Source organism: Triticum aestivum, chromosome 7A (assembly GCF_018294505.1).
Source record: "Triticum aestivum cultivar Chinese Spring chromosome 7A, IWGSC CS RefSeq v2.1, whole genome shotgun sequence".
NCBI lineage: Eukaryota > Viridiplantae > Streptophyta > Magnoliopsida > Poales > Poaceae > Triticum > Triticum aestivum.
Window position 1 is genome coordinate 447324732 of NC_057812.1, and position 22987 is coordinate 447347718.

The 22987-nt window shown below is 43.1% G+C and overlaps 2 protein-coding genes across 5 annotated transcripts; one reads left to right on the forward strand and one right to left on the reverse strand.

Annotated features, from left to right (window-relative positions):
* The first annotated feature begins 16213 nt into the window (after nucleotides 1-16213).
* On the forward strand, nucleotides 16214-19411 carry LOC123147477 (uncharacterized). Of its 4 annotated transcripts, none has more exons than XM_044566731.1 (4): nucleotides 16214-16385; nucleotides 16772-17956; nucleotides 18037-18902; nucleotides 19007-19411. In XM_044566731.1, exons 1-2 carry the CDS (start codon nucleotides 16310-16312, stop codon nucleotides 17653-17655), a joined length of 960 nt encoding a protein of 319 aa, XP_044422666.1. In that variant the 5' UTR covers nucleotides 16214-16309; the 3' UTR covers nucleotides 17656-17956; nucleotides 18037-18902; nucleotides 19007-19411. The 4 variants fall into 4 exon arrangements, with proteins under 4 accessions (XP_044422666.1, XP_044422667.1, XP_044422668.1 ...); XM_044566732.1 differs by having other exon boundaries at nucleotides 18037-18890; XM_044566733.1 differs by having other exon boundaries at nucleotides 18037-18788.
* Nucleotides 19412-19576: 165 nt separating this feature from the next.
* Nucleotides 19577-22577, reverse strand: LOC123147476 (uncharacterized). Its single transcript, XM_044566728.1, has 4 exons — nucleotides 22007-22577; nucleotides 20767-21198; nucleotides 20359-20671; nucleotides 19577-20190 (listed from the first exon to the last, which is right to left on the reverse strand). The coding sequence occupies exons 1-4, from the start codon at nucleotides 22523-22525 to the stop codon at nucleotides 20018-20020; spliced, it is 1437 nt and encodes a 478-aa protein (XP_044422663.1). The 5' UTR covers nucleotides 22526-22577; the 3' UTR covers nucleotides 19577-20017.
* Between the last annotated feature and the right edge of the window lie 410 nt (nucleotides 22578-22987).

Here is a 22987-nt window from a genome sequence, read left to right on the forward strand (position 1 = left end):
CTTGAGCTCCTCTAAAAAGAATCTCAATGAACACTTCAAGAAGGAATTAAATCCTTGATGAACCATCATGTAGAGCCTCCATGAAGAACTCTGGTAACAAAAGAATGACCAATCGAAAGGAAAGAGAAGTTGAATCCTTGCAATGATTAGATGGATCTCCGTGGTGATATAATTGAAAGAGGTTGGAACTCCGGGAAAAGAAAAAAGCTGAACACAATTGGAATCAAGAAGTTGATGCACCTCTGGAATAAGGAATTAATCGCTTGGATGAACAAGAATAAGAATTACGTTATGTTTATCCTTCACCAATTTAATTGATGACAAACAATGGATTTGACATACTACTTATTCTCGTAGCGAGCATTAAGACAGATATAGCACCAACTTGAGAAGGTCTTCAACAAATCACCCGTCGGGATTGAAAGAACGAATGAATTGATACGGAAGAGAGGTCTAGAACGAACCACCATAAGAATTGAAAACGATTGAAGTAAAGGTAAAGAAAACACCGGGAAGAATTATAAAATGAACATAGATTTAGAGGATTTAGAAACATGAGAACAAAGAGATCACGAGCCGATTAAAGATCACATGAATGATGCACCGGTAAGATTAGAGAACGATAACTGAAGGCTGGGAATGAATAATTATGAGATGATGGGCTCCGGAGAATCAAATTGAGAAGACTCTTGAATTTTCTTCGGATGGGTGAAAAGAATTCTCACAATCAAACAATTATGAGAGGATGACCTCTAATTAGAACCACGATTCTCTGAAAGAACGGATAAGATAAGGAGGTAAACTCTTCTTCGGTCTTCAAATGTTGAGAATGACGACGAGAAACACCACCAAGAATTGTTGAGGCACTCCGGAATGAAGAATGGAAAAGGTTGAGCCAACGATGAAAATAGTGTGAAAGATCTTGGAGAAGGCATTTGACTGATGATAACTCATTCTTACGTCAAACTTCAAAAAGAATTTAGGATAGCACCGGGAAAATAGAAGAGTCAGGTAAGATCCTGGGAAAAGACCTGTGGGTTAGGGCCCACTCAAAAGAAACACTGTAGAACAATTTAAAAGAGAGAATGCACCGGTTGAATTAAATGGCTAGAATGAGATAACAACCTCGAGATATCTTGAACGAATTAGGAATGAAAATATGAATCTTCTAAGATATCTTCAGCACTCCGGAACAAAAGAATAGCGAGAAGTGAATTATTATGAGGTGTAATGGTATGAGAAGGTATTTGAAACGAGGAAAAAGGGATATGAGATCAACACCGAAAGCTTGAATTGGTTCCACCGGAGAAGAAAGAGAATGAAAAATGATGAACTTGAGGTTCCGTTAGAATCTTCATGAGAATCACCGGGTAAGAACATTGAAGGAAAAGAATTGAGAGACTTCGCATCAATAAAAGGATACTTGAATAAGAAGTTCGAGTCCTCGAAGAAAAAGGGTGGGTGGGCGAGAAAAACAAAGGCAACTTGGAGACGGATGAAACAAACACCGTTGAGAAGAAGTTATAATAGATCTTGCGAATGTTGAAGTGATCGGATCCACTTGAGGAGAGACACACCGGTTAAAAGGGATTGACAAAAACAATCTTGATGATCAAGAAGGATTAGTATTCACATAGGAATATGAGAACACCACTTGGAAAAGGTATGGAATCAACATTTTACTTCGAAGCAACTCGAATACCACAACTCAAAACAAAACAAAGGATTGGCTTGCAGAATAAGCTGGAACAAACATATGATAGAGATTTCGTCCGAAGTTTTCGTGGTGGGGCCTACACGGGCTCGATCGTACAGCACAATCATGTACAAGGCAGTGCACATGACATAAGAAGCGTCTCCGAGTCGGCATAGCCAAGGACTCTTTAAGACACAACGAGACCACTGTAAAACCGACCGTGAATAGGCGGACCACTAGACGTCGAACCCCAATTTCAAATCATACATCTGTCGGAAAGATATCCTAAGAGCTACTTGAATTCCCACTTATAAACTCCCGAAATTTTCCCAGTTATGCAATCAGGTGTTGGGGATACAGGGGAAGCATAATATCTCACCCAAACTAGCAAATCCTACATCCAGCTGTATCCATCCTTCAACACATAACCAAGAAACCTTCGGAAATCGTCTACCTCAACCTTCGAAAAGCATCCGTTATACAAGTTATGGCAATACTCCCGAACTCCCACCCCAGTACTGGGTGGCGTCGAGGTTATCTCACCAACGAACTGCATAAAAGAGATTTTCGATGTCGGCGTACTAAACTCAGGTATTCCAGAACTGCAACGATAAAATTATGATGACAACACCTCAGAGCTCAACTCCCCGGGACACTTCCACAAAACCCCTAACAGGAGGCACCAAGACAATGTTCTCATCATAAAAACATCGAAACGATTCCAAGATACCCGCGTGATCCTAAAAAAAATTTAGTGAAATTTGAGAAGAGAAGAGTCAAAACTCTACGTCAGGATGCCTTACCAGAGCGATGAGGAGACTGGGAAGTAAAAAGAATTCCTAAACTCTCCGATATATAATTCCTAAATGACTCAAAACATTTTTCTAGACTCAACAACGGCTGCTAAAAACGATCAAGCAATGGGGCTCCTAAGGTCGGGGAAGGCTCTGATTACCAACTTGTAACGCCCTCGATGCGGCTATATCTCCCACGTGGCGAAGCACGACTTAGAGGCATAACCGCATTGAAAGCAATGTCGCAAGTGAGGTAATCTTCACAAACAACCCATGTAATAGAATAAGGGAAAAGATACATAGTTGGCTTACACTCGTCACTTCACACAATTACATGAATAAAGCATTACATCATCCAAATACACTCAAGGTCCGACTACGGAACCAAAATAAGAGAAGAACCCCAAATGCGACAAAGGTCCCCGATCGACCCCAACTGGGCTCCACTACTGATCAACTAGAATGAAACAACACAAAGGACAAGATCTTCATCGAGCTCCGCCTGAGCTTGGTTGCATCACCTGGAATGGCATCATCGGCACCTGCAAGCTGGTTTTGGAAGTATCTGTGAGCCACAGGGACTCAGCAATCTCACACCCTCGCGATCAAGACTATTTAAGCTTATGGGTAAGGTAAAGATATGAGGTGGAGCTGCAGCAAGCGACTAGCATATATGGTGGCTAACATACGCAAATGAGAGCGAGAAGAGAAGGCAAAGCACGGTCGATAAAAGTATGATCAAGAAGTGATCCTATAGCAACCTACGTCAAGCATAACTCCAACAACCGTGTTCACTTCCCGGACTCCGCCGGAAAGAGACCATCACGGTTACACACGTTGTTGATTCATTTTAAAAGTTAAGGTTCAAGTTATCTACAACTGGACATTAACAAATTCCCATCTGCCCATAACCGCGGGCACGGCTTTCGAAAGTTCAAATCCCTGCATGGGTGTCCCAACTTAGCCCATGACAAGCTCTCACGGTCAACGAAGGAATAGACCTCCTCCCGAGACGTTCCCATCAGACTCGGTATCCCGGTACAACAAGACATTTCGACAGGGTAAAACTAAACCAGCAACACCGCCCAAATGTGCCGACAAATCCCGATAGGAGCTGCACATATCTCTTTCTCAGGGCACACCAGATTGTCTAAACTTCCGGTAGGCCAGCCCAGAGTTGCCCCTGGTGGTCACCGACGGCGGACAAGTTGGACCAACACTCAGAGGAGCACTGGCCCGGGGGGTGTAAAATAATGATGACCCTTAGGAGCGCGACTCCCAAGGGAAAAGAAAAGGCTAGGTGGCGAATGGTAAAACCAATGTTGGGCATTGCTGGAAGAGCTTTACTTAAGGCGAACTGTCAGGGGGTTCCCATAATAGCCCAACCGCGTAAGGAACGCAAAATCCGGGAAGATAACACCGATATGACGGAAACTAGGGCGGCAAGAGTGGAACAAAACACCAGGCATAAGGCCGAGCCTTCCACCCTTTACCAAGTATATAGATGCATTAATTAAATAAGATATATAGTGATATCCCAACAAGTAAACATGTTCCAACCAGGAACAACATCTCCATGTTCCAACAAGGAACAAAACTTCAATCTTCACCTACAACTAACAACTCTATAAGAGGGACTGAGCAAAGCGGTAACATAGCCAATCAACGGTTTGCTAGGACATGGTGGGTTAGAGGCTTGGTTCAACAATATGGGAGGCATGATAAGCAAGTGGTAGGTATCGCAGCATAGGCATAGCAAAAGAGCGAGCATCTAGCAAGCAAAGATAGAAGTGATTTCGAGGGTATGGTCATCTTGCCTGAAATCCCGCAAGGAAGAAGAACGAGTCCAAGAAGAAGACAAACGGACGTAGACGAACGGTTCCTCACAAGCACGACGTTACCGGAACCAACCCGAAGAAGCAACACCGGAAAGAAGCAAACAACATAGTAAACAACCACGACATGAACATGGCATGATGAACAATCAAGTATGATGCATGTCCGGTTTAATGAAGCATGGCATGGCAAAAATGCACAAACAATTCTACAAATTAAGTGGAGCACAATATGCAACTCCATTGCATATTGACAAAAACACCACGTGACTTATTTAGTTCTCTCTCGTTTATGTACCCAACAAGATTAAATGTTGTTAGCATGGCAAGAGGTGAAGCAAAAGAAAACTACCTATCTAGTCAAGGTTAAATGAGGCCGGAAGCAACGAACAACAAATCCGGAAACTCCTCATGTGCATAATTTAAGGTTGGGTACTGGTGGCGGCGCGGCGATTGGGGCGGCGACAAGTGGCGGCGGGGGAGCGGGCATGCACGGATTTCAAGGAGAGGAGGTGGGAGGCGGCTGGAGGATGATTGGGGCACGGAAATTTAGGAGGAGGGGTAGGTAGCTGCCCAAAATGGAAGGGGAGGAGGTTTATATAGGGCAGGTTCTAGGGTTAGGGGATTTAGGGGGGTTTTCGGACCCTCCAATCGCGATCGGGCGGTTCCGGACGTGAGGAGAGGTAGGCTGGACCTAGGTGGGCTGCAAGTGGGTTGTGAAAAGAGGTTGGGCTGAGATGAGAGGAGAGGAGTGCAGCCTGGCAACTGTTTCCGGAGACCGAAAACGTCCGATGTTTGACCGGCTATATTGCCGCTATAGTTATCCGTTGGGCTATCAAACGAACTCCGAATGCGATGAAACTTGGCAGGCGGCCTACCTACAACATAACAACACCACATGCCAACTTTCAACCCATTCCGAGAATATTTTTCGGCCACTTATAAAATAATATTTCGGACGTGTCGCGGGCGCGTGCAAGTGTGGTTGGGCTCAGAACGGACAACGGAAGGAACGAGGAGAACCCGGACGAATGCAAGTTTTGAAAACATGATGATGCAATGCACATGATGACATGATGAAATGCAACACGCAAGCAAATGACATGGCAACGACAGCGAATAACTGAAAGACACCTGGCACATCGGTCTCGGGGCGTTACACATAATTTCAATGTAAGTCTTCTTAATTGTGGCATGAATATTCAGATCCGAAAGATTCAAGATAAAAGTTCATATTGACATAAAAATAATAATATTTCAAGCATACTAACTAAGCAATCATGTCTTCTCAAAATAACATGGCCAAAGAAAGTTCATCCCTACAAAATCATATAGTTTAGTCATGCTCCATTTTCGTCACACAAGAATGCTCTCATCATGCACAACCCCGATGACAAGCCAAGCAATTGTTTCATACTTTAGTAATCTCAAACCTATAAACTTTCACAGAATACATGAGCGCGAGCCATGGATATAGCACTATGGGTGGAATAGAATATGATGACGGGGGTTATGTGGAGAAGACAAAAAGGATAAAGTCTCACATCAACGAGGCTAATCAATGAGCTATGGAGATGCCCATCGATTGATATTAATGCAAGGAGTAGGGATTGCCATGCAACGGATGCACTAGAGCTATAAATGTATGAAAGCTCAACAAAAGAAACTAAGTGGGTGTGCATCCAACTTGCTTGCTCACGAAGACCTAGGGCACTTGAGGAGGACCATTGTTGGAATATACAATCCAAGTTCTATAATGAAAAATTCCCACTAGTATATGAAAGTGACAAAACAAGAGAGTCTCTATCATGAAGATTATGGTGCTACTTTGAAGCACAAGTGTGGCAAAGGATAGTAGCATTCTCCCTTCTCTCTTTTTCTCTCATTTTCATTTTTTTTTCATTTTTTGGGCCTTCTCTTTTTTATGGCCTTTCTCCTTTTTTGGGCCTTCTCTTTTTTATGGCATTTCTCTTTTTTTTATTCCTCACTTGGGACAATGCTCTAGAAAATGATAATAATCACACTTCTATTTATTTACAACTCGATACTAGAACAAAAGATGACTCTATATGAATGCCTCCGGCGGTGTACCGGGATTGCAATGAATCAAGTGTGACATGTATGAAAAATTATGAACGGTGGATTTGCCAGAAATACAATGTCAACTACATGATCATGCAAAGCAATATGACAATAATGAATGTGTCATGATAAACTGAATGGTGGAAAGTTGCATGGCAATATATCTCGGAATGGCTATGGAAATGCCATAATAGGTAGGTATGGTGGTTGTTTTGAGGAAGATATAAGGAGGTTTATATGTGACCGAGCATATCATATCACGGGGTTTGGATGCACCGACGAAGTTTGCACCAACTCTCAATGTGAGAAAGGGAAATGCTCGATACCGAAGAGGCTAGCAAGGATGGAAGGGTGAGAGTGCGTATAATCCATGGACTCAACATTAGTCATAAAGAACTCACATACTTATTGCAAAAATCTACAAGTCATCAAAAACCTCGGCACTATGCGCATGCTCCTAGGGGGATAGATTGGTAGGAAAACACCATCGCTCGTCCCCGACCGCCACTCATAAGGAAGACAATCAAATAACACCCCATGTTTCAAATTTGTTACATAACGTTTACCATACGTGCATGCTACGGGACTTGCAAACTTGAACACAAGTATCTCTCAAATTCACAACTACTCAACTAGCACGACTTTGATATTATTACCTCCATATCTCAAAACAATCATCAAGCATCAAACTTCTCTTAGTATTCAACACACTCATAAGAAAGTTTTACTAATCTTGAATACCTAGCATATTAAGATTATTTAAGCAAATTAACATGCTATTTATGACTCTCAAAATAATATAAGTGAAGCATGAGAGTTCATCTATTTCTTTAAAATAAAATCACCACCGTGCTCTAAAAAGATATAAGTGAAGCACTAGAGCAACAACAAACTACTCCGAAAGATATAAGTGAAGCTCAATGAGTAGTCGAATAATTATGCAACTATGTGAAGACTCCCTAACATTTAATAATTTTAGATCTTGATACTTTATTCAAACAGCAAGCAAAACAAAATAAAATGACATCTAAGAATAGCAAACATCATGTGAAGAAACAAAAACTTAGGATCAACCGATACTAACCGATAGTTGTTGAAGAAGAAAGGTGGGATGCCAACCGGGGCATCCCCAAGCTTAGACGCTTGAGACTTCTTAAAATATTATCTTGGGGTGCCTTGGGCATCCCCAAGCTTGAGCTTTTGTGTCTCCTTAATTCCTCTCATATCACAGTCTCCCTAAATCTCAAAAGCTTCATCCACACAAAACTCAACAAGGACTCATGAGATAAGTTAGTATAAACCATTGCAAAAACCTTATCATACTCTACTATAGCAAATCACTAAAATTATTATTCAACATTGCATACTAAATGCCTCTGCATATTTAATAGTCCTATCCTCAAATAGAATCATTAAAGAAGCAAACATATGCAAACAATGCAAACATAACAGCAATCTTCCTAAACAGGATAGTCTGTAAAGAATGCAACAACATCCATACTTACCTAGCTCCAAAAATTATGAAAGAAAATTCCCACTGTTGTAAATTTATCAGAGCTTAATATTCAAAAGGTTTCAACATTTTATCACATTCTGACTTTTCTAGGGAATTATTGCAACAGCGGTAAACTTTTTGTTTTCAAACAGCAACATGTGGACTTCTAAAATAGGCCTAGTAAAGGCTATCAATGCCACTTTTATTGAAATAAGAGATGCAAAACATTGTTCTAAATAACAGCAAGCAAATACTAACAAAATAAATTGACGCTCCAAGCAAAACACATATCATGTGGTAAATAAAAATATAGCTCCAAGTAAAGTTACCGATGAACGAAGACGAAAGAGGGGATGCCTTCCGGGGCATCCCCAAGCTTAGGCTCTTGGTTGTCCTTGAATATTACCTTGGGGTGCCTTGGGCATCCCCAAGTTTAGGCTCTTTCCACTCCTTATTCCATAGTCCATCAAATCTTTACCCAATACTTGAAAACTTCACAACACAAAACTTAACAGAAAACTCGTGAGCTCCGTTAGCAAAAGAAAACAAAACACCACTTCAAGGTACTGTAATGAACTCATTCTTTATTTATATTGGTGTTAAACCTACTGTATTCCAACTTCTCTATGGTTTATAAACTATTTTACTAGCCATAGATTCATCAAAATAAGCAAACAACACACGAAAAACAGAATCTGTCAAAAACAGAACAGTCTGTAGTAATCTGTAGGTTTCGAATACTTCTGGAACCCCAAAAATTCTAAACTAAATTTATGGACGTGAGTAATGTATCTATTAATCATCTTCAAAAATAATTAACTCAATATCACTTTCCAAATAAAAATGGCAGCAATTCTCGTGAGCGCTAAAGTTTCTGTTTTTTACAGCATGATCAACAAGACTTTCCCCAAGTCTTTCCAAAGGTTCTACTTGGCACAAACACTAATTAAAAGCATAAAACCACATCTAAATAGAGGCTAGATAAATTATTTATTACTAAACAGGAGCAAAAAGCAAGGAATAAAAATAAAGTTGGGTTGCCTCCCAACAAGCGCTATCGTTTAACGCCCCTAGCTAGGCATGATGATTTCAATGACGCTCACATAAAAGATAAGAATTGTAACATAAAGAGGGCATCATGAAGAATATGACTAGCACATTTAAGTCTAACCCACTTCCTATGCATAGGGATTTTGTGAGCAAACAACTTGTGGGAACAAGGATCAACTTGCATAGGAAGGTAAAACAAGCATAACTTCAAAATTTTAAGCACACAGAGAGGAAACTTGATATTATTGCAATTCCTACAAGCATATATTCCTCCCTCATAATAATTTTCAGTAGTATCATGAATGAATTCAACAATATAACCAGCACCTAAAGCATTCTTTTCATGATCTACAAGTATAGAAAATTTACTACTCTCCACACAAGCAAATTTTTTTTCATTCGGAATAGTGGGAGTAAACTCAACAAAGTAACTATCATGGGATTGAAAATTGAAATCAAGATGACAAGTTTCATCATTATTCTTTAAAGCATACATATCATCACAATAATCATCATATATAGGAGGCATGCTTTCATCATAATAAATTTGCTCTTCAAAACTTGGGGGACAAAAAATATCATCTTCATCAAACATAGCTTCCCCAAGCTTGTGGCTTTGAATATCATTAGTATCATGGATATTCATGGAATTCATACTAACAACATTGCAATCATGCTCATCATTCAAATATTTAGTGCCAAACATTTTATAGATTTCTTCTTCTAGCATTTGAGCACAATTATCCTTTCCATCATACTCACGAAAGATATTAAAAAGGTGAAGCGTATGAGACAAACTCAATTCCATTTTTATAGTTTTCTTTTATAAACTAAACTAGTGATAAAACAAGAAACTAAAATACTCAATTGCAAGATCTAAAGATATACCTTCAAGCACTCACCTCCCCGGCAACGGCGCCAGAAAAGAGCTTGATGTCTACTACACGACCTTCTTCTTATAGACGTTGTTGGGCCTCCAAGTGCAGAGGTTTGTAGGACAATAGCAAATTTCCCTCAAGTGGATGACCTAAGGTTTATCAATCCGTATGAGGTGTAGGATGAAGATGGTCTCTCTCAAGCAACCCTGCAACCAAATAACAAAGAGTCTCTTGTGTCCCCAACACACCCAATACAATGGTAAATTGTATAGGTGCACTAGTTCGGCTAAGAGATGGTGATAAAAGTGGTATATGGATAGTAGATAATAGTTTTTGTAATCTGAAAATATTAAAACAGCAAGGTAACGAATGATAAAAGTGAGCGTAAACGGTATTGCAATGATAGGAAACAAGGCCTAGGGTTCATACTTTCGCTAGTGTAAGTTCCCTCAACAATGATAACATAATTGGATCACATAACTATCCCTCAACATGCAACAAAGAGTCACTCAAAAGTCACTAATAGCGGAGAACGAATGAAGAGATTATGGTAGGGTACGAAACCACCTCAAAGTTATTCTTTCCAATCAATCCGTTGGGCTATTCCTATAAGTGTCACAAATAGCCCTAGAGTTCGTACTAGAATAACACCTTAAGACACAAATCAACCAAAACCCTAATGTCACCTAGATACTCCAATGTCACCTCAAGTATCCGTGGGTATGATTATACGATATGCATCACACAATCTCGGATTCATCTATTCAACCAACATATAGAACCTCAAAGAGTGCCCCAAAGTTTCTACCGGAGAATCACGATGAAAATGTGTGCCAACCCCTATGCATAGGTTCATGGGCGGAACCCGCAAGTTGATCACCAAAACACACATCAAGTGAATCACGTGGTATCCTATTGTCACCACAGATACGCACGGCAAGACATACATCAAGTGTTCTCAAATCTTTAAAGACTCAATCCGATAAGATAACTTCAAAGGGGAAACTCAATTCATTACAAGAGAGTAGAGGGGGGAGAAAACATCATAGGATCCAACTATAATAGCAAGGCTCATGATACATCAAGATCGTACCAAATCAAGAACACGAGAGAGAGAGAGAGATCAAACACATAGCTACTGGTACATACCCTCAGCCCCGAGGGAGAACTACTCCCTCCTCGTCATGGAGAGTACGGGATGATGAAGTGGCCACCGGAGAGGGATTCCCCCTCCGGCAGGGTGCCGGAACGGGTCTAGATTGGCTTTCGGTGGCTACGGAGGCTTCTGACAGCGGAACTCCCGATCTACTGTGCTCTCGGATGTTTTTAGGGTATATGGAGATATATAGGCAGAAGAAGTACGTCAGGGGGGGCACGAGGGGCCCATGAGGGTGGAGGGCGCGCCCTAGGGGGGTGGGAGCGCCCCCTATCTCGTGGCCTCCTTGAAGCTTCCCTTACGTGCACTTCAAGTCTTCTGGGCTTCTTTCCTTCCAAAAATGGGTTTCGTGAAGTTTCAGGTCAATTGGACTCCGTTTGGTTTTCCTTTTCTTCGAAACCCTAAAACAAGGTAAAAACAGAAACTAGCACTTGGCTCTGGGTTAATAGGTTAGTCCCAAAAATGATATAAAAGTGTTTAATAAAGCCCATAAACATCCAAAACAGAAGATAGTATAGCATGGAGCAATCAAAAATTATAGATATGTTGGAGACGTATCAGAGGAATGTAGAACTTGATAAGGTAATTGTACCTTCTCCCGAATTGGAAAGTAGTTCATCACAGAAATCAGTTCTAGTGATCTCTACACTAATTAGTGAGGAAGCTAATGATGATGATCATGAAACTTCATATCAAGTTACTACCGAACCTCGTAGGACAACCAGAGTATGGTCCGCACCAGAGTGGTACGGAAATCCTTTCTGGAAGTCATGTTACTAGACCATGACGAACCTACGAACTATGAGGAAGCGATGATGAGCCCAGATTCCGTGAAATGGCTTGAGGCCATGAAATTTGAGATGAGATCCATGTATGAGAACAAAGTATGGACTTTGAATGACTTGCCCGATGATCGGTGAGTCATTAAGAATAAATGGATCTTCAAGAGGAAGACGGACGCTGATAGTAGTGTTACTATCTACAAAGCTCGAATTGTCGCAAAATGTTTTCGACAAGTTCAAGGTGTTGACTATGATGAGATTTTCTCACTCGTATCGATGATTAAAAGTCTGTCTGAATCATGTTAGCAGTTGCCGCATTTTATGAAATCTGGAAAATGGATGTCAAAACTGTATTCCTTAATGGATTTATTAAAGAAGAGTTGTATATGATGCAACCAGAAGGTTTTGTCAATCCTAAAGGTGCTAACAAAGTGAGCTAGCTCCAGCGATCCATCTATGGACTGGTGCAAACATCTCGGAGTTGGAATATATGCTTTGATAAAGTGATCAAAGCATATGGTTTTTTACAGACTTGCGGTGAAGCCTGTATTTATAGGAAAGTGAGTGGGAGCACTACATCATTTCTGATAAGTATATGTGAATGACATATTGTTGATCAGAAATAATGTAGAATTTTTCTGGAAAGCATAAAGGAGTGTTTGAAAAGAGTTTTTCAAAGAAAGACCTCAATGAAGCTGCTTACACATTGAGCATCAAGATCTATAGAGATGGATCAAGACGCTTGATAAGTTTTTTCAATGAGTACATACCTTGACATTATTTTGAATTAGTTCAAAATGGAACAAACAAATAAGGAGTTCTTGCCTGTGTTGCAAGGTGTGACGTTGAGTAAAGACTCAAAGCCCAACCACGACAGAAGATAGAAAGAGAATGAAAGTCATTCCCTATGCCTCAACCATAGTTTCTATAAAGTATGCCATGTTGTGTACCAGATCTATTGTATACCCTACACTGAGTTTAGCAAGGGAGTACAATAGTGATCTAGGAGTAGTTCACTGGACAGCGGTCAAAATTTTCCTTAGTGGAATAAGGATATGTTTCTCGATTATGGAGCTGACAAAAGGTTCGTCGTAAAAGGTTACGTTGATGCAAATTTTGACACTGATCCAGATGACTTTGAAGTCTTAATCTGGATACATTTTGAAAGTGGGAGCAATTAGCTAGAGTAGCTCCTTGCAGAGCATTGTTGACATAGAAATTTGCAAAATACATACGAATCTGAATGTGTCAGACCCGTAGACTAAACTTCTCTCACAAGCAAAACATGATCACACCTTAGTATTCTTTGGGTGTTAATCACATAGCGATGTGAACTAGATTATTGACTCTAGTAAACCCTTTGGGTGTTGGTCACATGACGATGTGAACTATGGGTGTTAATCACATGGTGATGTGATAAATCACATGGCGATGTGAACTAGATTATTGACTCTAGTGCAAGTGGGAGACTGAAGGAAATATGCCCTAAAGGCAATAATAAAGTCATTTTTTATTTCCTTATATCATGATAAATGTTTATTATCCATGCTAGAATTGTATTAACCGGAAACATGATACATGTGTGAATACATAGACAAACATAGTGTCACTAGTATGCCTCTACTTGACTAGCTCGTTGATCAAAGATGATTATGTTTCCTAACCATAGACATGAGTTGTCATTTTATTAACGGGATCACATCATTAGGAGAATGATGTGATTGACTTGACCCATTCCGTTAGCTCGACATTTGATCGTTTAGTATGTTGTTATTGCTTTCTTCATGACTTATACATGTTCCCATGACTATGAGATTATGCAACTCCCGTTTACGGGAGGAACACTTTGTGTGTTACCAAACGTCACAACATAATTGGGTGATTATAAAGGTGCTCTACAGGTGTCTCCGAAGGTACTTGTGGGGTTGGCGTATTTCGAGATTAGGATTTGTCACTCCGATTGTCGGAGAGGTATCTCTAGGCCCACTCGGTAATGCACATCACTATAAGACTTGCAAGCATTGTAACTAATGAGTTAGTTGCCGGATGATGTATTACAGAACGAGTAAAGAGACTTGCCGGTAATGAGATTAAACTAGGTATTAAAATACCGACGATCGAATCTCGGGCAAGTAACATACCGATGACAAAGGGAACAACGTATGTTGTTATGCGGTTCGACTGATAAAGATCTTCGTAGAATATGTAGGAGCCAATATGGGCATCCAGGTTCCGCTATTGGTTATTGATCAGAGAAGTGTCTCGGTCATGTCTACATAGTTCTCGAACCCGTAGGGTCCGCACGCTTAACGTTCGTTGACGATATAGTATTTATGAGTTATGTATGTTGGTAACCGAATATTGTTCAGAGTCCCGGATGAGATCACAGACATGACGAGGAGCTCCGAAATGGTCCGGAGGTAAAGATTCATATATTGGATGATATGGTTAGGCCAAGGGGTCAGGCCCACGGGGCTATAAGTCGGTGCAAAAGGAGTTTTGCGGAGGCCAGGGGCCCAAACGCCGGAGACCCTGGCGTCTGGCCCTGGGTCAGACGACAAGGAGTGTGGCGTTTGGTCCTGGAGTCCGAGTGGGACTCTTGCCTTTCGGGCAAAACTGACTTTGAGGAGGCTTTTGCTCCAAGTTTCGACCCCAGGGCTCAACATATAAATAGAGGGGCAGGGTTAGCACCAAAGACACATCAAGAAACACCAAGCCGTGTGCCGGCTACCCCGTCCCCTCTAGTTTATCCTCCGTCATAGTTTTCGTAGTGCTTAGGCGAAGCACTCCGGAGATTGTTCTTCACCAACACCGTCACCACGCCGTCGTGCTGCCGGGAACTCATCTACTACTTCGCCCCTCTTGCTGGATCAAGAAGGCAAGGACGTCATCGAGCTGAACGTGTGCTGAACGCGGAGGTGCCGTACGTTCGGTATTTGACCAGGACGGATCGTGAAGGTGTACGACTACATCAACCGCGTTGATAAACGCTTCCGCTTACAGTCTACGAGGGTACATAGACAACACTCCCCCTCTCGTTGCTATGCATCACCATGATCCTGTGTGTGCGTAGGAAATTTTTGAAATTACTACGTTCCCCAACATTGCCATCACGGGCCAACCCAAAAAGGAGCTACAGTGGGCATCAGCCACCTGTTCGGGCGCGCCTAAGGCGCCGAACAGGAGCTCTCCTCGCTGCAAGCCTTCATCCAGCCTTTCCACCTCATGAAATTCACTTGGGTCGTATTATTACTGCTTGCTCCTCTCCCCAACATCCTCCAACAGCCCACTACTACCCTCAGAAACAAAACACCCCCCAACAATCCGGCGGTGACTTTCATCCATAGAAGACTGAATTTCCATGAGCCATTCTGAAAACATTCCGAGTTGTTAATTGTTACACCACTAAAAAAACAATCCGGTGGCGGCTTCTTCATCTTCCCCAAAACCGGCCCAGAGCTCCAATCGCCGCATGGAGTCAGGCTCTGATGACGGGAGCAACAGCAGCAGCAGCTGCTGCCCCCCCCCCCCGGCATTACGGCCTTGCGCTTAGGTACTGCTAATTAACAACCTTCTACTCGAACTCGTCTCCGAACGATCTGTAGAGTTCATCCATCTGTTGTGGGTCGGGGCAAACGCCGTTAGGGTTGCAGCGCGAACACCCTTTGCTTTCCTTCCTACTTGTAGATCGCTGCATTGCTTGGTTCAGTCTAGGAAATGTACTAGGTTGTGATACGTACCACTTGTATGGTTCTTGATCTGTGGTGGAAATGTGGAATGTTTCTCCAAGAACATTATCTTTGATGCAACATGCCTCCTGTCTCCGTTAGGATGTTCATATGATGGGATATATCCCTCCCCCCCCTAACATATTGAATTTGTAAACAAATTTCACAATGATAACATATTTTTAAATCTGAACAATTTTTGAAATTTTCGAACAAGTTCAAAAATAAAAATTAACTTGAAAAATAAAATATAAAAAATGAAAATTTTCGAAAATTCGTGAACATTGTTTTGAAAAAATAATTAGAAAATACTCGAACAATTTTTGAAATTTCAGAACAAAATTTGAAAACAGAAATATTTTGTAAATAAGGAACTTTTTTGAATTTAGGAACAAAACTTTAAAACAGAAACATTTTTCAAAATTTGAACTTTTTTGAATCTTGAACATTTCTGGAAAAAGAAAAAAAATGAAAACAGCAAAATGAAAAAGAAAAACCTGACCACAAAGAAAAATAAAAAACAAAAAACCGGTTCAGGGAACCTTCTGGGCCGGCCCAGTCGCGTCGGTTGGCCCGCTCGCCTGTGCGTTTCTCCGACAACTTGCCGCAACGAGCGGCAAATAGGAAATTCCCAAACCTTCATGCAGCCTTTCCACCTCATGAAATTCACTTGGGCCGTATTATTGCTGCTTGCTTCTCCCCCCAAAATCCCCCAACGGCCCAATAATACGCTCAGAAACAGAACATCCCCCAACAATCCGGCGGCGGCTTCTTCGTCTTCCCCAGAACCAGACCAAGAGCTCCAATCCCCGCATGGAGTCAGGCTCTGATGACGGGAGCAACAGCAGCAGCAGCAGCTGCCCCCCTGGCATCGCGGCCTTGCGCTCAGGTACTGTTAATTAATAGCCTTCTACTCGAACTCGTCCCCGAACGATCTGTAGAGCTCATCCATCTGTTGTGGGTCGGGGTTCAAACGGCGTTAGGGTTGCGGCAGTGCCAACACCTTTTGCTTTCCTCCCTACTCCTACTTGTAGATCGCCACATTGTTTGGTTCAGTCTACGAAATGCACTAGGTTATGATACGTACCACTTGTATGGTTCTTGATCTGTGGTGGAAATGTGGAATGTTTCTCCGAGAACATTATCTGTGATGCAACATGCCTCCTGTCTCCGATAGGATGTTCATATGATGGGGTATATCCCTCCTCCCCCTAACAGATTGTTGCTATGGTGGAATATGTCGGTCTAAGAAAATTTTACCTACACGGATTGCAGGTCGTACTGTTGCTGGTGGAAAGAACAAGTCTGCACCAAGTCGTAGGCAGAGAGTGACTACTGACTTAAGCATATATTCAGACCTTTCCTGCCGCAGGGCACCCGCCCCACCTCGGCTCCAGGGGGTTCTCCAAAAGGATTCAGCTAAGGAGCTTGGGCAGGCTTGGGCCAAGTTTTTCCATGCCAATGGCATTCCTGGGGAGAAAGCCGACTGCCCGCATTTCCAAGAGGCCATGAGATTGACGCAACAACTTGGTCCGGTGGTTCAGGACGTTCCTACAGGTTCAGAAATTGATTGGCCATGCCTGCAGTCCGAGTATGACGAATTGATGGAGCGTGTGACCGAATGGAAAGGTTGGTGGGATCTGTATGGTGTTACTGTGATGTGTGACTCATGGATAGGACCTACTGGGACAACCATCGTAAACTTCATGATCTCCTGCGATAGGTGCATGTACTTTCACAAGTCTGTTGATGCCACCGGACGCATGCAGAGTGTTCCGTATCTCTATGAATTGATTAGGAAGGTGGTTGTGGAGGAGATTGGGCAAGGCTTCGTAGTTCAAATTGTGACACAGAATGGATCAAACTTCAAGGAAGCGTGCGGGCAACTCATCAAGGAGTATCTGCACATTGTTTGGCAGCCATGTGCGGCTCATACTGTTAATCTCATGCTGATGGAAATTGGAAATATCCCCAAGGTTGATGCGGTGCTCTCCAGTGCCAAGCGGATATATAGGTTTTTCTATAGTTATTCTGAACCTCTGCACGCTCAAATGAAAACCAAGATTGGTGGAGAGTTGATCCCACCCAATGCCGCAAGGTTCGGAACTGACTTTATGTGTCTACAAAGTTACTGGGATAACAAAGACAAGCTCAGGTAGTGGATGATCTCGAATGAGTGGGAAGATGGCCCTTGGAGCAGGGAGTATGACTGCTTGATAAGGTGCTCCTGGTGGGAAGATGTCAAATGGGTACTAGATAGAATCCGACCACTTTATGCCATACTTCAGCACGCAGACTCACCTAAGACTAGGTCAATTTCTGGATTTATGCCTAGAATGATTGCTGCTAGGGATGAATTACAATCTCTTTTCCCGGAGGGTTCAGAAGATTTGAACGATTTCATGGATGTGGTTGACAGGAGGGTTGCAGATCTATATGATGGCACTCTTATGATTGCAGGTAAGGACTAAGTTACTGTGTGTCTTATTTTTAATGGCCTTCATCCATTGTGAATTTATCTAACTCTCTTTCTTCTACAGCTGGTGTGCTTGATCCTGAAGCCCACTACAAGCATGATCTTGCAAGCAATCCAGATTACATGCAAGCATTCACGATGGCAATTGAGAAGGTTGCAGAATCACCTGCAAATGCAGTGGCGGCACTGGACCAGTTCGAAACTTTTCGTTCTTCTAGCGGGAGGTTTGACAAAGATATTGCTCGACGTTAAAAAATGCTAGCACATTGGACCCAGCTTCTTGGTGGTCGTATTTTGGAGGAGAAGTAAAACTCCTTCAGGGCTATGCGATCCGAATTGTGTCCTGATGTATGTCCTCTAGTAGGTGCGAGCGAAACTGGAGCACATATGCATTGATGCATGCACAAGCGACAAATCAGCTTACCTCTGAAAAGCTTCACAAGTTGGTCTATGTCCGATACAATCTTAACCTGCGGTTCGAACAATCTAAAACAGATAAGGAAGAAAAGGATGGCAAGGGGAAAAAAGAGCTCGATCTTTGCAGATTGATGATGGATGTTGCACTATATGATAAAGAAAACCCTATCATGGATTGGCTGAAAAACCCCGGGAGTGCATCCTTGACTTCACTGGATGAAAAAGATGAATGTGATCTCCCTACACCATCTAGGGCTGTGATTGGTATGTTATGCAAAGGGAAATCAAGTGAAGATGTCCTTGACAAGCCAATCGGGGTTTTGGAATTGAAGAGGAACTGCACCCTCTCCAGCAGGAAGCAAAAGAGGAAAAGGGGGGAGATGGCTACTGATAATAATGGTTCGTTGCACGGAATGTCTACTAGGAAAAAGACGAAGGATCTCTCCAGCCTCTAGCCTTTTGCTGGCAGGAAATTCTGTTTAGAAGTTGCCAGCAAAGCGGGTTGCTATTCATGTTAATATTCAATTTCTCTGTTCTACTTCAGCAAGTATTAAATGATCTATCTAATTCAAGTGTCAACCTAACACTCATGACAGTTTTGTTGACTTCCTCTTTAGGTTAATCTGTCCTGGATAACCTTTGGATGTTGTGAATGGTGGCTATTCAGATGGATCCAACATTAGCTAAGAGCTGGGGTAGAACGGATGGCCAGTTCTGAAGCACAAGAGCCTGAAATCCAAAACATGGGGTGTTAGATCTTAGGGTTGTGATCTCTTGCTGATTTCGAACTCCAGATGCTGCATGCCAACTTGTGATTTTTAATGACCTCTCTGATCTTCTGCCTGTAGTAAGATGCTATGTTAGGTACCTTTTGAGAAATGTTCTAATGCTCGCTGGTTATCTAGTTTAATTTCCATGATGACTGTCGTTCTGCGTGCTCTGCTGAAACATTGTGCGCCTTTGGAATCTCTGATCGATGGTGCCAAAAGGAAGTATATCTATAGGCATAAATGTTTCTTCAATCCCCTTTTCTTGTCACTAACGTGGGAATTCATGTGCTTTCAGAGCGACCGTTCTCCCTAAAGTTTGCTTCAATAACATATACAGTAGATTATTTGTTCGATTGTTTTCCACTTTACGCCAAGAAAAATATGCAGCAACACAATCCAGTAGCATTGACAAAACTGTTAAAAAAAGAATTTGTCATAGATATCAAGTGGTAATACAAGAGCAGATGTACATATGCACAGCCATATCACTTCACATGGGGAGGGAGAGGGATGCTGGCTTCGGGTCCAAAAACTGTACACAACACAACCGAGCCCAACATCCTACATACAGTCCAATGATCAAAGGGAACCCATGTCTAACAATTGCATGCTTCGCGTTAGCCGGAATCTTGTGTTCAAGAGACATTGCCCCCAAAGATCAAGCTCCAAGCAGGGAATCATCAAGAAACACCAACCTTGCTGTTCTCAGATCCGGGTTCATTTTAGTCTTCAAGAAGGATCAACTTTGCCGATGGTGGCACCGATCTTCGCCAGTGTGGTGTACAAACCCTACTATGTGTCTGGGTGTCACACTCTTCAAACCAAAATCGGAATGTTAAAGCTTGCGCCAAACTCCATTCATGGGAAACTCATGTAACTGTTGACTAACGTTTTCACTGGGATCACAACGGTCTTGCTGAGCACAAACAGCACAAGGGTTAGCTCGAGCATCAGGATCGTGTTGAGGAATGTCCGGTCGACAATCCAACCGTATAGTGTGATGCCCCCAGGGTTGGTTAGCAGATAGAGCACTGCAGTGCACAAGTGTAGAATAAAATGCATGAGCACTGTATGAAGGAAAATAAAACATTATGCATGTACTGCTAGCATAAAAAAAAAGATTTAGCGACACAACTTGAAGGAAGCTTTAAAGCGAGGTTTATCAATGCAAAATTTAAAGGAAGCATTAGCTTACTAACCAAGCGATTCTCTCTTGTGGTATGAAGACATATAAGATGCCAATTGAGCTGTGTTATGAGAATTGCCTTGCATTGAGCCACTTTCCATAGACTCCAAGTCACTTTCCGAGTAATCTCTCAGAAACATATGCGCTGGAAAGGGCACAAGGTTCCCAGAATCATTTGGGGTGCTCACGTATGTAGAATCACTCGAGCATGTCGCTAAAGCATGCCATCGACTAGCTATTGCGGCAATGTTTTGAGCTCTGTGAGAAATTTTAGCAGCTCCATGTAAACAAAGGACAAGGCCTACAACTTGAACAACTGAAGATACCTGCAGCAGAAAATTTATGATCTGATATTATTTACACCACATACAGAAGGGGAAGTTTATGATGTTTTTGGAATAAACGAACATATGGTACTCACAGCTATATCACCACCATTGGTGAAATTGATTGGCCCGTTGTATGCTGTTGTCTTGTAAAGAATGGCGAACTGGCTTGCTGTAACAGAAAAGAAGAGCAGCAAAAGGAACATGCGGAACCTGTGACTGATTTTGGAGAGATTATGGCGGAGCTGCAGGTGCTCTTTCAAATAGACTAGAGGATCCGCGTCTTGCTCTACAACTTTTCCGTAATCATCAAAGTGTATAACTTGTAGATTGCAAACCAAGTTGAAAAGCATGCAGGAAGACAACACAATTGTGGTCAAATACATCCATGACATGATGGAAGCAAATAGCACAATGCATGACCTCCAAATTGACTGATGGAACATGTGGGAAAAGCGGAACATCTCTCGAGTGACCTTCACAGCAAGGCATGGCAATATCCACCACATAAGTGTTCGGAAGAAGTCCTGTCATTGGGGTCGCAGCACTTGTCAACACAAAAATCGAATGACAAAACTCATACACATTATGAGTGATGAATGAATAATGTTTGCAGTCCTAGTCACGGAATTTCATAATTCAAATTTCCACTAGAAATAACTAAACCTATGACTAGTAGAGACTAATCAAACAGACATGTGGCACAAACACAAACCTGCCAGTGCATGACTGCAACACACCCATGGCCCCGCTCACATGCGGACACAAGCAGGCACATGCTGACATGCATATACTACAACATATATAACCGAGAATCGATCACCTCGACCCACCCTCAAGTAAGGACAGGCCCATGAATCCAGGGCGGCAGAAATATATATTAAAAAAAGGATCCAGACAGGAGGTTTCAGATTTTCAGTAGGTTAGCAGATGGGCTGCAACAAGGAAACCTCCTGAATCTAAGCACCATCTTACATCCACAGTCTCAAGACTCCCAATGTATTGTTTCTTCCTAAATCCATGCACAACGCAAAGCAATCATATGCTCCCTGATTTCACTTAATTTATCATTCAGTTGCACTATGTTTCGACAAAATGGCGCGGAGCACGGTTGCACTTGATCATCTACTAGTCAGTATAACAAGAAATTCATCCGGCTGCTCGCTTTGAAGATGAATCCAGACAAGTTCCTTGCCTCATTTCACAGCTAAATCAGGATACCAAAGCTCTCACAAAAATTCCCCCAATCAACGGGCCATATGGAAAAGTTACTACTAGGCATTCGTCCGCAAGTCATGGAAGCACACGCCAAAATTGAGCTCTGCGAGACAGCACCTGGATCCTGACGACGTACTCCTTCTGGAAGCGGATCCGCATGCCAAGCTCCGGGTCAACGAAGAGGAACTTGCGGAGGCCGTACATGGCCATCTTCCGCGACACGCAGGCGACGGCGACGGCCGCGGCCGCCGCCTGCGACATCATGACGCACACCTCGAACATCTCAACCTCGAAGTCGTCGCAGACCCGCTCGTGCTTGCGGCATGGGGAGAGGCTCACGGCCATCGCGGGCAGCGCGACGCCCACCACCGCCAGCGCGGACGCCGCGAAGGCCACGCCGAGAGGGGTCGAGGCAGAGAGCCCCGACACCGCGAGGAACGCCTCGAGCCGCCGGAGCCACCGCGCCAGCGGCGCGTCTGCGTCGGCGCCGGAGCCGGCGAGCGAGAGCAGCGGCACGGAGATCGCCAGGTGGTTCTCCGACAGTGGCCGATTCGGCGGCCTGCTTAGTGACGGAGGCAGCGGCGGCGGCATAGGCGGCGGGGACGGTGCTCCGGCGAGGCGGTCGCCGTTGGCCATGAGGGCGGGAAAGGGGAGGAAGGAGGGGTACGCCGCACAGGTGTAAAATGCCGGCGGTTGGAAGGCGGGGACGAGGAAGTGGGCCCTTTTATTCTGCTCGGGGGCACGTGGGGCCGCACTGGTGAGCGGCGAGCCCACATGTCGGTGGGGGGCAGGTGTTTTTTTTTTACAGAACGGTGGGGGAGCAGGTTGGAGTGGCGAGGGAGCGAAGAGATCTGTGCTTTGGGTATCTCCGGTGTTGCGTGCGACGCCGGGGAAGTGAAGGGACACGTGGCGGGGATCCCAGGACGGTGTAGGTGCCTTTGCAAGGTGCCTTTCGATTTGCGTGTGAAGGATGCCAGAAAGGTTCCACATGGCTGGCTACGGTTCGTAGCCTCACGGACAGGGAGCAAAATCGAATTTTATTTTACAAAACTACCTAAAATCTCAGAGGAATACGCATTTTTTATATTGTACTTTCGC